General features: G+C 26.1%; 1 protein-coding gene across 5 annotated transcripts; it reads right to left on the reverse strand.

The window, feature by feature from the left end:
- Window positions 1–227: 227 nt before the first annotated feature.
- Window positions 228–9,938, reverse strand: LOC114131245 (F-box only protein 33). Of its 5 annotated transcripts, none has more exons than XM_050204765.1 (8): window positions 9,853–9,938; window positions 5,557–5,938; window positions 5,201–5,465; window positions 4,965–5,113; window positions 4,760–4,880; window positions 4,453–4,654; window positions 4,117–4,253; window positions 228–3,260 (listed from the first exon to the last, which is right to left on the reverse strand). In XM_050204765.1, exons 2-8 carry the CDS (start codon window positions 5,931–5,933, stop codon window positions 3,144–3,146), a joined length of 1,368 nt encoding a protein of 455 aa, XP_050060722.1. In that variant the 5' UTR covers window positions 5,934–5,938; window positions 9,853–9,938; the 3' UTR covers window positions 228–3,143. The 5 variants fall into 5 exon arrangements, with proteins under 5 accessions (XP_050060722.1, XP_050060724.1, XP_050060723.1 ...); XM_050204767.1 differs by lacking the exon at window positions 9,853–9,938 and adding an exon at window positions 7,185–7,347; XM_050204766.1 differs by lacking the exon at window positions 9,853–9,938 and adding an exon at window positions 7,099–7,121.
- Window positions 9,939–14,750: the final 4,812 nt, after the last annotated feature.

Below are 14,750 nucleotides of genomic sequence, written 5' to 3' on the forward strand. Positions count from 1 at the left end.
CAAAACCCAAAAGGAGTTGTTAACATATTTAATCCATTAACCCCTAATTATTAGAATACGTCATTTTCAATACATGACGCGTTGACACTCAATCACTGGTGGAATTATGGGAATAAGAAACAATTTTTCAATAAATATTAAGCCGAATGGTTTCAGAATTTATCAAATGGGATAAACAAGTATAAGTACAACACTTACGACTCAGTATTAATGAAAACACTTGAATATTCAATTTGAATAATTGTAATATATATTTTATTAATTTTTTTTCTATTTAACAATAATTTATAATGAATACACTTAAATATGTAAATTATTTTTGAATAATATGAAGCGTTGATCACTTATATTTTATCATGATCAACTAAACCATGAACCCATAAATATAAGCTTAATAAAAATGAACAATTATTGATTACAAGACCAAGTACAGTAAGTATAAATACAGTAAAAATAAGATGAAATTAAATAATAAAAATAAAATTGTAATTTAAACATTGTAATAACATCAATAAAAATGGATTAAAATTCTAACGTTTGGTTAATAGACATTTTATGTCAAGTTTGTTTTAGTTGGTGATAGTTAAATTTTGATATTGAAACAGCAAAGTACATTTATCTACTGCATTAATAAATATTTAGTTTAACTAATAACAATAATAAAATTTGGTTTAAAAAATAAAATACATAAAACAATTTTTAAACATAAATAAAATTTTATAAGTGCACACTAAAATATAATTTAATAGGATAATAGATAATTAAACATAATATTTTCAACGTACAATTTAGAAATGACCAAATTCCAACAAAATCTGATTTACAAGGTATACCTATTTAAATTATAGTATAACATAAATTATTTTTTTACCTCCACATAGTTTTAACACTGCATTTATATAAACAATTATTATAACTTTTTTTTGTATGCTAACAATACTACATTATTATAATATTGTATGCAATATAATTAGCTAAAAATATAATAACAAACACAAGCAAAAAATTAATGTGTGAATACACAAATACATTTTTTTTTTTTTTTTACCATTACTAGGATATTAAGAATACAATACTTAACTGAAAGTAAATACTTTAAAACAATATTTTGGTTATAAATAATTTTCTATAAAGATAAAGGTTATATACTTATATAAATATATTTTAATCAACAAATAGCCAATAGGCATATTTTAAAATTTTAAATATAAAATAAAAATGACTATTTTTATTTCATTTCCTGACTATCAATTAATATATTTTTAAATCATAATATCAACATAATATGAATTATAAATAAAATAAAATAATAATTAATTCATTAAAATCTATTATGAACGTTGGATAACAATATAATAAAAAGAAATAAAAGAAATTCAAAATCAGTGCGTATTTTTTTGTTTCAATGAGTTTTAGTTTGTTGAAAACAAAGAATTTTAATTTAAGATTTTGAATACGTACTTTTAAACTTTTTGTTATCGATCACAGATAAAAATTTTTTTATGATAACAAATATAGTCTATCACGAATGTTTTTTTCATATTCGTTCAGTCATAGTTTTGTTTATGTTACTTGTGTTACTGTTGAAAAATATTCACACAAATACATTGTAACAATTTAAAATTATTAACAAAACAATTGTTACAGTTCTTACTTCTTTATAAAATGGTTATAGACAATTAACCTACATTAACAACATAAGAAATGATCTTTATAAACATCACAGTCGTTTAGATCTTAATTAATCAAATATTTCTAAAATCACGTTCTTTTACATTTATGATATTATAATATATATATATTATTTTAATAAACACATTTCAACAACAATATTATTTTAACAATATTAACAACTCTTTGATGGTCCGTTCTAGTTACGGCCAGTTCTAATTGCCTAAACACTATAATATTGTACATATTTTAACAGATGTTATCACAGTCTAATCAGTAAAATGTGCTTTTTTGAGTTGCACTCGCCATATAAGTAGAACCACATAGTTATAAAGTTTGTGGTAGGAACACTTTTGCTAATTTAATACAATATAAACATTTTGTTTTTATAGTTATTGAAAACAAATGGTTTTTTTTTTTTTTGAAGCAATTGGATTGATCATTGCATAAAAAATTGATCTTGGTGGTTTATTATTGAGTAAATATACATATTGAAATTGGTAAATACTATCCGAATGTTACGATTGTTTTATCGTGTTAAGTTTTTTATAAGTATATATGAAATAGAAAAATAAATAAAATAATGTATAACACTGATAATGTAACATAATAATTAATAAATAAAGTGAATTAAAAATGTACCTTGGTAACTTTCAATAAATTTTTTTATGGTTATCAGATTTTTAAATATGTTAAATTGCATTTTTTGTTTTAAAAATATAATTGTTATACTTATTTAAACATAAACAACTTTATTTTTAACTGAACATTTTAAAAATCATAAAATTAGTGTAAAAATATATAATACGTAATAAGTAAAAATTTTAAAATGTTCTTCAATGATCTTTTGAATTTTGTAAAATAACCAAGAAGTTATAAGGTTTTTTCTTTTCAAAATTAGCTCATAATATTATTGAAACAAATTTCTACGATAAAGAAAAAAAAATTAAAAATGAACCAATAACAGAAAAATTGTAAACGATTGCCATGAAAACGAATATAAATTAAGCAATGATATAAAAAAAAATTATTAAATAAAACAGGACTAGATTGAAAATTGTTTTTAAACTATCTATACTTCAATATTTTTGTTTTTTAGAGTATATTAGGATGTGATAGTAAAGCAATAGTGAAATGTTTTTTTTTCTATTAAAATATGAATCTTTTACAATGCTTTACATTTAATACTAATAAATGTTTAAATAATAATTCTAGATAGATACTTCCATGTTACTTACATTATTTGCATCAGTAATTTTTGAACTACACAATCACTATGTAAAATTAATTTGTAATCATTACATACTGCAAGTCATATTTCTAACAAGATTGTTTTAGAGTGGATATTTAGTTTTGTAAGTAAAACCTTTTTTTACACTAATTTATTAATAATGACCGCAAAATATAATATATTATTATGTAAATTTAAGATTGGTATTTTAAGTTATTTTTGTGGTAAATATTATTAATACCTAATACTTTGTTGTTAAATCCTTTGAAATACATTGCAATATGTAGTGTGAATGACTTACAAATAAATTGTTTTTATTCAAAGGTTTCCAATTAGTTCCCATCCACCTTGATACATCCTGAAATCAATTAGAAAATATAATTTTTTAATTTTTGTTATATTACGTTCACATAATATCACAATCATAATATTATTAAAAAGTACCTAATTTCTTTTTTTTAGTACATTGTTATCATTGATTATTTTTGTTTAAATTTAAGAATTGTGTAATTAATTTTAGATAAAATTAAGATATAAAACATTATGAGCTCTTGTTTCCTATAAGTTCAGGCTTCTGGAAACAAATTTTTTTCACATTTGTTTTTTATTTATTTAGTTAGTATATTTTTTGAAATAACTATTTGTCTATCTATATCTAATACAACTTTTTAGTATTTCAATTTTTAAAAATTTAAATAATTTAAAATATTTATGGTATATTACTAAAACAAACTTGAGAAATAATAAAGCTATAATATGTTATGGTACAATATTAACTAATCATTAGTTACAAAAAGAAAATACACGAGTCTTTTTGATACATTTATGTAAGTTGTAAGACAGGGATAACTGTTAAAATCGATTATTTTTATGAGAGAGGACATTTTTTGAAACATTTTTTTTTTTTTTTATTGTCTTCAAAAAAATATTATAAGTATTATATAAAGTTCTCATTAAAAAAATATACATATATATATAGTTTACGTTATTAAACATTTGATCAAACATTTTGCAAAATTTACAGTTGGAATATAAAAAAATGGAATGTTATTGCAGACATATCATCTTACAGATACAACAAACACATATGGATTTTTACGTTGTATATAAACCTAAAAGTACTGATGTTTGATATTAATAAGACAATAAATGTATATCACTAAACCTTAAAATTCAAATAATTTAACACGAATAGTTGAATTTGAAATACTTACTAAAACAACTTCATCATAAATCATTTCACTTTGTGGTTGTTGAAAGCAAATATCTTCTTCTAATAATTCAAACCTTTTTAACCTAGTACCTCTCAGTCTTGCAATTCCACATACATCAAATGGTTCAATAAAATATCCTAAAATTATAATGATAATAATTAAATGAAAAATAGATGTACTAATTACACCTCATTAGTATGCAATTTTGATTAAGGTCAAAATTCTAGACTAAATATTCTGAATAATTTTTCATAATTTGTAATTATAAAACTTGACAAATCATTAAATTATATTATTATCAACTGAACTATTATAGTAATAATTTCACAAATTTACCCAATACAACAATTTCTGTAATTTTGCGGCAAACCCACGATAATATTATCAACGGATTAGTTTCAATATCATCTGCAGACGGTTCAAGATGCCAATGTCCTTCAAGTAAACCAGCAGGGTTCATTGATTGTTCATCGACCCAAATTAATGATTGAAATGTATTACTATAGTCCACTAATCTATGCAATACTTCAACATTTATCTATGGATTTGTAACACATAAATATTTTCATTATATTTAAACTTCTTTTAGTTAATAAATAATAATTATACCTAATATATACGTTGAAAAATTTGGTATACTTACCACATTACAAAAAAGAACTTTGAGATGTGTTAATGGCATTGATGGACGAAGCAACTTAGTATGAAGGTGCTTAGCAACAATATGACAGTTGATAATGGTTAATCTTAATTCAAGTTTAGGGCTATAATAACAATTATATTTAATTGTATTTACTAATAGTTAGGCATAACATGAACAATTATAAATAAATAAAGTTAATAGTTACCAATATTTTTTAATATCTGCCCAGATATCATCACTTATATCTATATCTAGCTCATTATGAACATGTAAAACAAGGATTTCCAATTGAGACATTGAACACAATGCTGGAAGCAATTTGCATGTATTGGAGTTTAGGTCTAAACTCAATTTCTAAAAGAAAATTGTTTTATTGTTATTATAATATTATTATTAGATGAATAAAATATAATTAGTTTGTGAAAGAATAAAATAACTGACCTTTAAATTGATTAGTGATGACATACTATCAAAAGTAGAATTGAAACATGTTGTTTTGCTCTCTTCGTTAAAAATTGATGGTCCCAATCCAGCTAGTTCCAAACGTTGTAAGCTATCACAACTATACTTAGATAGCATATGAATCAAAGCATTCCAATAGTAAAACATAAAATATCCAAAACTAAACCCTTCGATGTTTCCTTTCTGCACGACATTGAGAATAGCAAACTCAAAATAATTTTGAATAGACCATCTATACTGAAATCTGATTAAATTATGTAGTTAATAAAAAAAGTAGTTTTAACTCTAAACCCTATGTTTTTTTTTATGTCTGTTTAAGATAGCCTGTTACTCACATTTCATCCCTTGACAATTCACAGTGGTTAAGCTCAATGTCAACATTTCTCAACAGTTGATTGCTCATTAATGCCTTGATAACAGATGAAGCCAATTCAAAGCACTGAGTACTCCGGGAATCAAATGCAAGGTGAATGTCACGTACCAACGTCACTAGATTTTTATTGGCGTGCTTCACTTTGGACTTGATTTCAGCATACGACGTTCCAGCAGACGATATGTCTAACACCAGACTGTGCCAGAACTGTGGATGGTATAAGGCAGTCCTCCAATGTTTACAAGTAGACGACGCAGCCACTCTAGATTCAGGCGATAGATGAGTGAACACCTGGTGGAGGGCCAGGCTGGGTAGAGAGTTCCAATTGACGGTTTCCATTTCGACTAGAACAATCAGATATACAGAGATTACGATTCAACGTATAATGGTTCACAGACATTTGAAGAGTAGCATTTTCGATTTCGATATCTGGGAATATAATATAACGATGTAGGTACCTACTTTCCAGTAACAGGTAGTATGAGTATGTAGCCTCTTAGGAGCAACGATAACGATGTAAAATAATAATGTAAAAATACTGCACAGTGCACGATTACAGTCTCAAAGTGTACTAAAAACTATGACACAAGGTTTGTGAATTTTTGTCATGTTTGTAATAATTAATTATTAATCTAACAAGTTGTTCCAGTCCGAAGACATTTTGATTTCCGAGTTCTGTCAACACTCAACAGCGAAGAGAACGAAATATGCCGATACAGCAACTCCGTACCTAACCGATCAACAGCTGCAGCTGTTATAAATTGTAAATCGTAATGTGTAAATGACTAAATACTAAATGGTAAATACTATGGACCATATGACTAACAGTGTGGGCGAGACGCGTATGAAAAATATCGGAAAACCGTACAGCCAAACAGTTATAAAATATGACTACTATACCTACCGTATTTAATTTCTGGCGCGTACTCTAGAGGGTTTTAGGGATTCAAGATTCAACCCTCAAATTATTAAATATATTTTACAAAGTAAAAGTGGTTTCTGTCAATAAACTTTTGTAATAAAAAATGTACAACTTAATAACTTCTCCTCTCACACCCGAAAATACATTTTCATTTTTCATATTGTAATCTGTGGAGTGTGGACTGTAATATTGTACTATTATATTGTAGTTAAAAATAATTAGTCCAGACGTCCACTAGCAACAACAGAGTGTATGTTGTATATACCTCAAACAATAATTGCATATTGCGATATGCTAAAGTCTACATAGTGAGTAGACCAAGGTAGGTAATCTAACTTACCTAGTTGTATAATTTATAAGAAATTAAGAAAGAACACAACCTTTCCATGTAAGTAGTAAGTATATTTACTCGGTACCTATTAAAAACGTAAAACATATCTATTTTGAATTCAGCATCACCAATTTTATGTTCTTAACTTAAAAATATAATTACAATATTTAAAAATTTCCACAACTCACTTAAAAATTAAAATATTGTAAAAATAATCACGTGAAAACACAAACAATTATTTACATATCTACCTTTATGCTTAAGTTTTACAATCAGTCCGTTTTTGCCGTTATTAAAGGTTATTATATAAAACTGAAGCTACTAAACACAAATTTACCGCTGTTTGTCTTTAGTTTAGAGTCTTAACTTTAGACGAGGACACTGCGTATGTGTGGCGTCCTCAGCAATGTAAACTCACGTTCAGTGGAACCAGTTTTATGTTGTTAGGATTTATTAGAGCAAATTAACATTTAGCGTATTATAATTTATAATGTATCATCTGTACCTACTATAGTTAAATTTATGTAAAAAGTAAAATATTAAAACTTTAAAATACTCGTAACTCACTTAAAAATTAAAATATCAATAAAAGACTATGAGATGCCCAAGCTAATACCTAACTATAATATATTAATATATTATAGCTAATTATTTTAACAATTTAACCTATGTATGTAAGACGGAGACAACACATGCGAGTGTGGCGTCCTCTTGAATGGAGATTATCTATGTTTTATGTTGGTTTCTACGATAATACTGATAATAGGTAATATATAGGTATCTATTTTTAAGCTAGTTACCAAGTTATTAGTGTTAATATTATATAGCTTCTTTAAAAAACTCATAAATAATAATGCACTAAAAAATATAGCTTAAGTTGTAAAGTAGTAGGTATGTAAGTTCATAATATAACTTCTATATAATATAAAATATATATTTAAAACAATAATAACACTAAAATATGAATAGTGCATAAAGTACTAAAATATTGGCATATTGTATAGCAACATACTATTAAGCGTAATGGTAATGCACGTAAACCTATATAAACATTACTAGTCATAATAATTCATAAGTAGGTACCTATACTTAGTCTTGGTTTATGCGATTTTAATTTATATTATCATTAAAAAAACAAAATTGATGTACCTATTTTACTTGATTACTTAATAATAGTTAAAGTGTGGATTTTTATGTGGGTATATACGTATTTTTTTCGAATGCAGATTTATTAATTCTGATTAAAAATTATCACGTTTATAAACGTTATTGTTATCGTTATTAATTAATAACACCTTAAGGCTTAACTACTTAAGGCCTAATAAAATTAAACGTACTCATATTTATACATTTTATATATTTTTGAAGTAATTGCATTTTCTTAAATATTTTACTAATAAGTATTTTCATATTTGAATGTTTTGTTAAATAATTTATAATTTTTTTATATTTAGCTATTTACGTACCTATTGACAATATTCATTGTAATATTATGTGAAATATATGTTTAATGTGTAGTAAATCGTAATAAATAAGATAAAATAGGTAAATGATTTGTCATCTCTGTTAGTAATCTATCATTCCGATGACTTAGTTACCTAAGTTACTATAAGTTAGACTCGTTCGTTTGTTTTTCTATTCAGTATTTTTATTTAAATATTTTGACTTTTTTGTACAAATTATTATCCATTTAACATAACATGATTATTTAATACTTATTACTTGAATTACATCTATAGAAAATTAAAAAGTATAAGCTTGAGGGGTCTCCCGTTGAATATTTTTGTGCTGGAATTTAGTCTAACTAACGTACTGAATATAACATAATAAATAATACCTATTATAGGGCTAATAGGGCTATAGATTTTAGTGTTTTAATATTTTAGCCTTTAAATATATTATATACAAATACTAATGCTTACGTATATAGTGTATTTATGTATTATAATACAACTCAATATGTCCACATCAAATGAATTTACAAAATTATAGATTTAGGTTGTAGATGTACGTAGCCACGTAATACCTAGGAAATTGATTATCTACTAAAGGTCTGCACGGGCCGATAATTTACAGCCCGGCCCGACCCGGTAATATTTTTTGACAGCCCGGCTCGGCCCGGGAATTGTTTATTGTGAGTAAGCCCGGCCCGATCCGGCCCGACAATATTTTTTGACAGCCCGGCCCTGCACGGGAATTGTTTATTGTGAGTAAGCCCGGCCCGATCCGGCCCGACAATATTTTTTGGCAGCCCGGGCCGACCCGGCCCGTTAACATTTTTAGAAAGCCCGGCCCAGCCCAGGAATAGTATTTTCCATTTGGTGAGGAAGCCGAACCATGTACGTTTGGTTCGTAATTTTAAAAACTGCTCGGCCAGGATATTTAACACATTTAATACAAAATGTCTGGCGTACGGGAGCTTAGCACCTCTCCCGAAAAAAAATAATTTTTTAGCCTAAAAGCCCCCCTAAAAATATTAAACAAAAAATTTTTTATATTGGTGAATTTCTAATGTAGAAGCCCGGCCCGCCCGCCTTTGTTGAAAGGAAGTCCGGCCCGGCCCGCCTTCCATTTAGGGAAAGTCCGGCCCGGTCCGGACCCGTAACTTTTGTCCTATTAAAGGTCCGGCCCGGCCCGTCTTGCATTTTATAGAAACCCGGCCCGGCCCAAAGCCCGTCCGGGCCGAGCCAATTTCGGACCGGGCTGGGTAAGCCCGGCCCGTGCAGGTCTTTATTATCTACACAATATAGTACATATACAATTAAATTTATATTCCCACGACTTCATAAAGTACATAAAGGCTGTATATTAAAGACTATAGTACCTAAAACAAATTTTTAAAGAATAAAGAATAAATTAAATAAATACATTTGAAATACCTATTATTCTAAAAATAAAATATAACTTAAAAATTAAAATTATACTGCAGTTGATGTATAAATAATATTAAAAGACTGTTTAATACTTAATAATTATATTTTATTATTATTCATTTTTTACTATACCTAGAACATTTGATTTCTGCCTGTTGACTGTCGAATGTCGATACCTAGCTAAACATTTTAAAAGTGAATACTGAATTAAATTGTATGTATACAAACATGAAAGTAGGCATATCGCTTTATAATATAAATATGTTTATTTAATATTCAAGAATTCATAAACATATTTACTAGTTTACCACTTTTTTCATACTATTATAAATTATAACGTAATCGTTCATTTAACGTTATGTAATAATTTATTATCGTTATAATTATCCATGTTATGGGTATACAATATATACATACAGACATATAGTCATATAAAGTTACGTCCTAACTTCTATTATGTATTCTTTTACTAATATTGTTATTTGTTTTCACAAACCATAAAATCATTAGACGAACATTTAAAATGTACAAAAATATACTCAATACGACAACATATTATGTCATTAAACGTTTAAAATCGTATAATCGCTCAAGTTGTTTCTACTATTCAGGTCTTCAATACCTAATAGTTTTGAATTTTAATCGGTACCTAAGCATAATATTACTGTAATAGATAAGTACTCGTAATTTAGGTACCTATACACAATATATCTGTAACCAATATGATTAGCCATTAGGTGTTAATGATTAGTTTCTATTACGAATTAAAATATACTATATTAAATATTTTAACTCGTGGTTACTGATTTCTCTGTATTTTAATAATTAATATTATAGATAGATGGTCTGGTGGTAGCACAATAAATGATTTAACTATATATGGATAATATTATAATAAATATATAATAAGTACAACGTACATATTATATATTGTTTGAACACTGTTCAAACAAAGTTTATACATAATATTACCTATATTATTTGAAGAAAATGAAAATAATCACAGAGACTATAAAAAAAATTGAACACAATAAACAAATAAGTATTCAATACAATAAGTAATAACCAACAATACGCGATATAACAACATAATATTGTACACTTCAATGATATTTACCTAATTATTTAAATCTTAATCAAGGACTTAGGAGTTAGGACACTATATATTATGTTTACAATTTATGCACTAAAGTATTGAATGGTATTATTTAAAGCACATATTGTGTCATAAGATTTAGTTGAATCAGTAATCGATCAAAAAGTCTGAAAATACAAAATATTCTATTAAACTTTCATTTGTAATAAATTATATATAATTTATTATATAGATAGGTATGTACACTGTATATAAAATAAAATATAATTATTAATTTTTGTTAATTTATATTTATATTAATTAATGGATTTTAGATATGTATAATATATACAAACAATTTTAAATTGTATTAAAACAAAAATTAATATTAATTATTATATACCTATGTTATTAGGCGAATGTCACATTATGCTGTGGAAGTTATGCAAAAGTAGTCCCTGCGGCGTCGTCGGTTCCAAAATGAAATAAAAAAAGGTGAATATCAATTTATTCTAAGATGTTGACATTCACTGGTGAATGACACTTTCTGTTTATACTGTTTTTAGTGAATGTTGTCTTTGATATTTTGTAAAAAAAAAGATGAATAAACTCAAAAAGGATTTTTTACATGGTACCTACCTAATATAAATTCCTAATACCCTCTTTTGTTTGTAAAGTTTGGTTGAAGTAAACTTTTGTTTTGATAAACCGTTTATCATAAACGTAGTATTCTTTCAGCTTGTAACTCAAGTTTCGTTTTTGCTGCTGCTTTATTTTTTAATGCAATTTCGTTTGCTTTGCACGTTGCACCGATGAGTAAGTGACTACCGCTAATAATTATCATAAAAAAATTTCTAACATTCTCCAAAACTCAATTGTGTATGTCAACAGTCAACACTCGCTGATATAATCGTTGTGAATGTTGAATGTTGATATATTTTTAATAATCATTCAAAATATGGACATTTACCTTAACATAAATAATATGTTTATACCTATATAATTATAAATGAAAATTTAATAGAATATTTTGTAATTTTGTATTTTCGGACTTTTTATCTCTGGGTTATTCGTCCTATATTCGATTGAATCATAAGATGGAAAACAAGCCGCTATATAATCTACGCCTTTGTATTACAATGAGGAGTGATGAGGTTTGAAAATTGTTTCAAGCGCTTAAATCCTCGTAAGTAAAATATGGTTTATTGGTAAAACGTTCTAAATAATGTTTGAAAATATTAATAGAGTTCCCATAATAAACTAAACGTAGGGGTAAGGATAATCACTAATCCATATAGATAAGATTAAATCCTTGATCGGCTAGATCAGTATAACCAGTTATCACTGTACTTAAATTATATAAGTAGAGTAATTATTAATTTACGTTATTTACGTATTTATTTTCTTACTAAAATTTTAAAAACGGTTTTCATCTTTCAGATTTCATAAACATAATAATAATATAGAATATTTTTGTTCATGATACATTTATAATATGTGTATAACTGTACAGGTAATCGGTAAAAAAGACCAAGGAAAAAAAGAACACGGTAAAAAAGAACACGGAAAAAAAGAACAAAGAAAAAAAAGAACACGGAAAAAAAGAACAATTTTTAGAAATTTTAAACAAAGTCCCACTAATCAATATTTTTTTAAAAAAAAATTTTAATATAATGCATAGACACTTATGCTATATTTTTGGTATTCATTTTTTAATTTTTATAACTGAAAATAAAAAACTTAGAAATTGATAAAAAAAAAATCCGAAACATTCAATATAGTCAAATTGTAAATCTTACTTTGAGAAATATTTGTATGGTAAATTTTTTAAGTATTAAAAAATAAAAAATGTAGCGCAAGTGTCTATGAATTAAATTTTTAAAATATTGCATAGAACCAGGGTTGAACATTTCCATGTAAAATATTTTTTACCTTTGTACTTTGTTATATAAGTATATCCTTCAAAAGCTACTTTTTCACCTCCTTTATTAGATTTAAAAAATTGAAGTATAAAAATTTAATGAAAACACTTGAACACTTCAATGACTGTCAATAGACTAAAATATGTTCACTCAAATTATAGCTCTAAAGTATGAAAAGTCTACATTTCCAGTAATAAAATGTTGTTTTATATTTTACCATTAGTTATATTTTATGATAAAGTATGAAAAGGTCACCTATAGTCATCTATAAAGGCACTAGGATTACTTAGGGAATTTCCAGTAATAAAAATGCATCTTACTCTATATTATTATACTAAGCTTTATTGTATTTAATATATATATGTACATATATCTTGTATTCTTGTATCTTCTATCAGTTGTATCTAGATACACTAAATGCAAGTATCATGTATCATGATACTTGCATTTAGTATCTTGCCCAACCCTGGTTGTATGCAATATTTTAAAAATTTAATTCATAGACACTTGAGCTACATTTTTTATTTTTTAATACTTAAAAAATTTACCATACAAATATTTCTCAAAGTAAGATTTACAATTTGACTATATTGAATGTTTCGGATTTTTTTTTTTTTTATCAATTTCTAAGTTTTTTATTTTCAGTTATAAAAATTAAAAAATGAATACCAAAAATATAGCATAAGTGTCTATGCATTATATTAAAATTTTTTTTTAAAAAATATTGATTAGTGGGACACTTTAAAATTTCTAAAAATTGTTCTTTTTTTCCTTTGTTCTTTTTTTCCGTGTTCTTTTTTACTTGTTCTTTTTTTCTGTGTTCTTTTTTTCCTTGGTCTTTTTTTCCTAGATTCACTGTACAAGTGTAGCTAAATGACTTAGTTATAACTAGGGCTCCGATTTTAAGCATATATGCTTCTTTTTTTTATATATTAGATAGTCGAGATAGGAATCTAATTTTTATACATAACTTTGTTTCGCGTCATTCTGATTCCAAATAAACAGATTTATTATTGACTTTTTTGAATGTCAATGCTTTTTTTGTTGCTTTTTCAGTTATTTCAACTGTAGAATTTGTATATTATGCAGTTTATTATTCTAGTATGCTATTATAGTAATAATATAATAAAAAATTGTATTAATAAGAAATGTAAAAACCCAGAATGCGGACTAAATGGTTATATTGGATTATTATTGTTTTCGTTATCGGCTTGTTTATATTAAATGTACCTATAGATTATCGATCTATATAATATAGCCCATAAGCCCTCAGTAGTCAGTAGTCAGTACTTAATACCTATACGGCTATACAGTCAATGTACCTATAACATCGATGATATCGATCATTTCAAAATTTAAGATTTAACCAATCACTTCATTGGATGTAGAGTTTGTTATCTACGTATAAAAATAATCTGTCATAGACAATAATCAGTTTCACTACTGCAAGTCAAGGAAAATACACGGCATAGCCAATTTATTTTTTAATTTAAATTAATTTTTTAAAAATATAAATATACATCTTTTTTGCTTTTTTAAAACAATCGTGTGCTTTTTTAGTTGCTTATTATGCTTTAAAATCTGAGCTATAGTTACAACTAATTAGTTAACTATACTTTACTTATATTGTAGTTTTGTTATCCAAATGTCACCCTGTCATAAGGGAACCGATTTAGATATCAGAGTGCTGAGTGATGCAGGAGATGCGAAGAATCTTCGCGTTCTCTCGTTAGACAGTGGACAGAGTTTCCACTATCCAGTCAAATCCAGTCAGTTTCGAATTCACGGTATACGAATCAGTAAAATATTTTTATTCAATTATGTAGAAATTTTAATTACAGTCCTACGTAGTTCATATTATGAATCATGAAAAGGTGTATAATACTTGGATTATAAAAAAATATTTTACGCGGTTTTTATTAGGTAATTTTTTTTTTTATGAATGACTCATGATTTTAAACGTTGGCGTAGTACCCTAGAACAGGGGTGGCCAACCTAAATGATCTTGCGGGCCACATATTATAAAAAAATAA

The sequence above is a fragment of the Aphis gossypii genome, chromosome 3, assembly GCF_020184175.1.
Source record: "Aphis gossypii isolate Hap1 chromosome 3, ASM2018417v2, whole genome shotgun sequence".
NCBI lineage: Eukaryota > Metazoa > Arthropoda > Insecta > Hemiptera > Aphididae > Aphis > Aphis gossypii.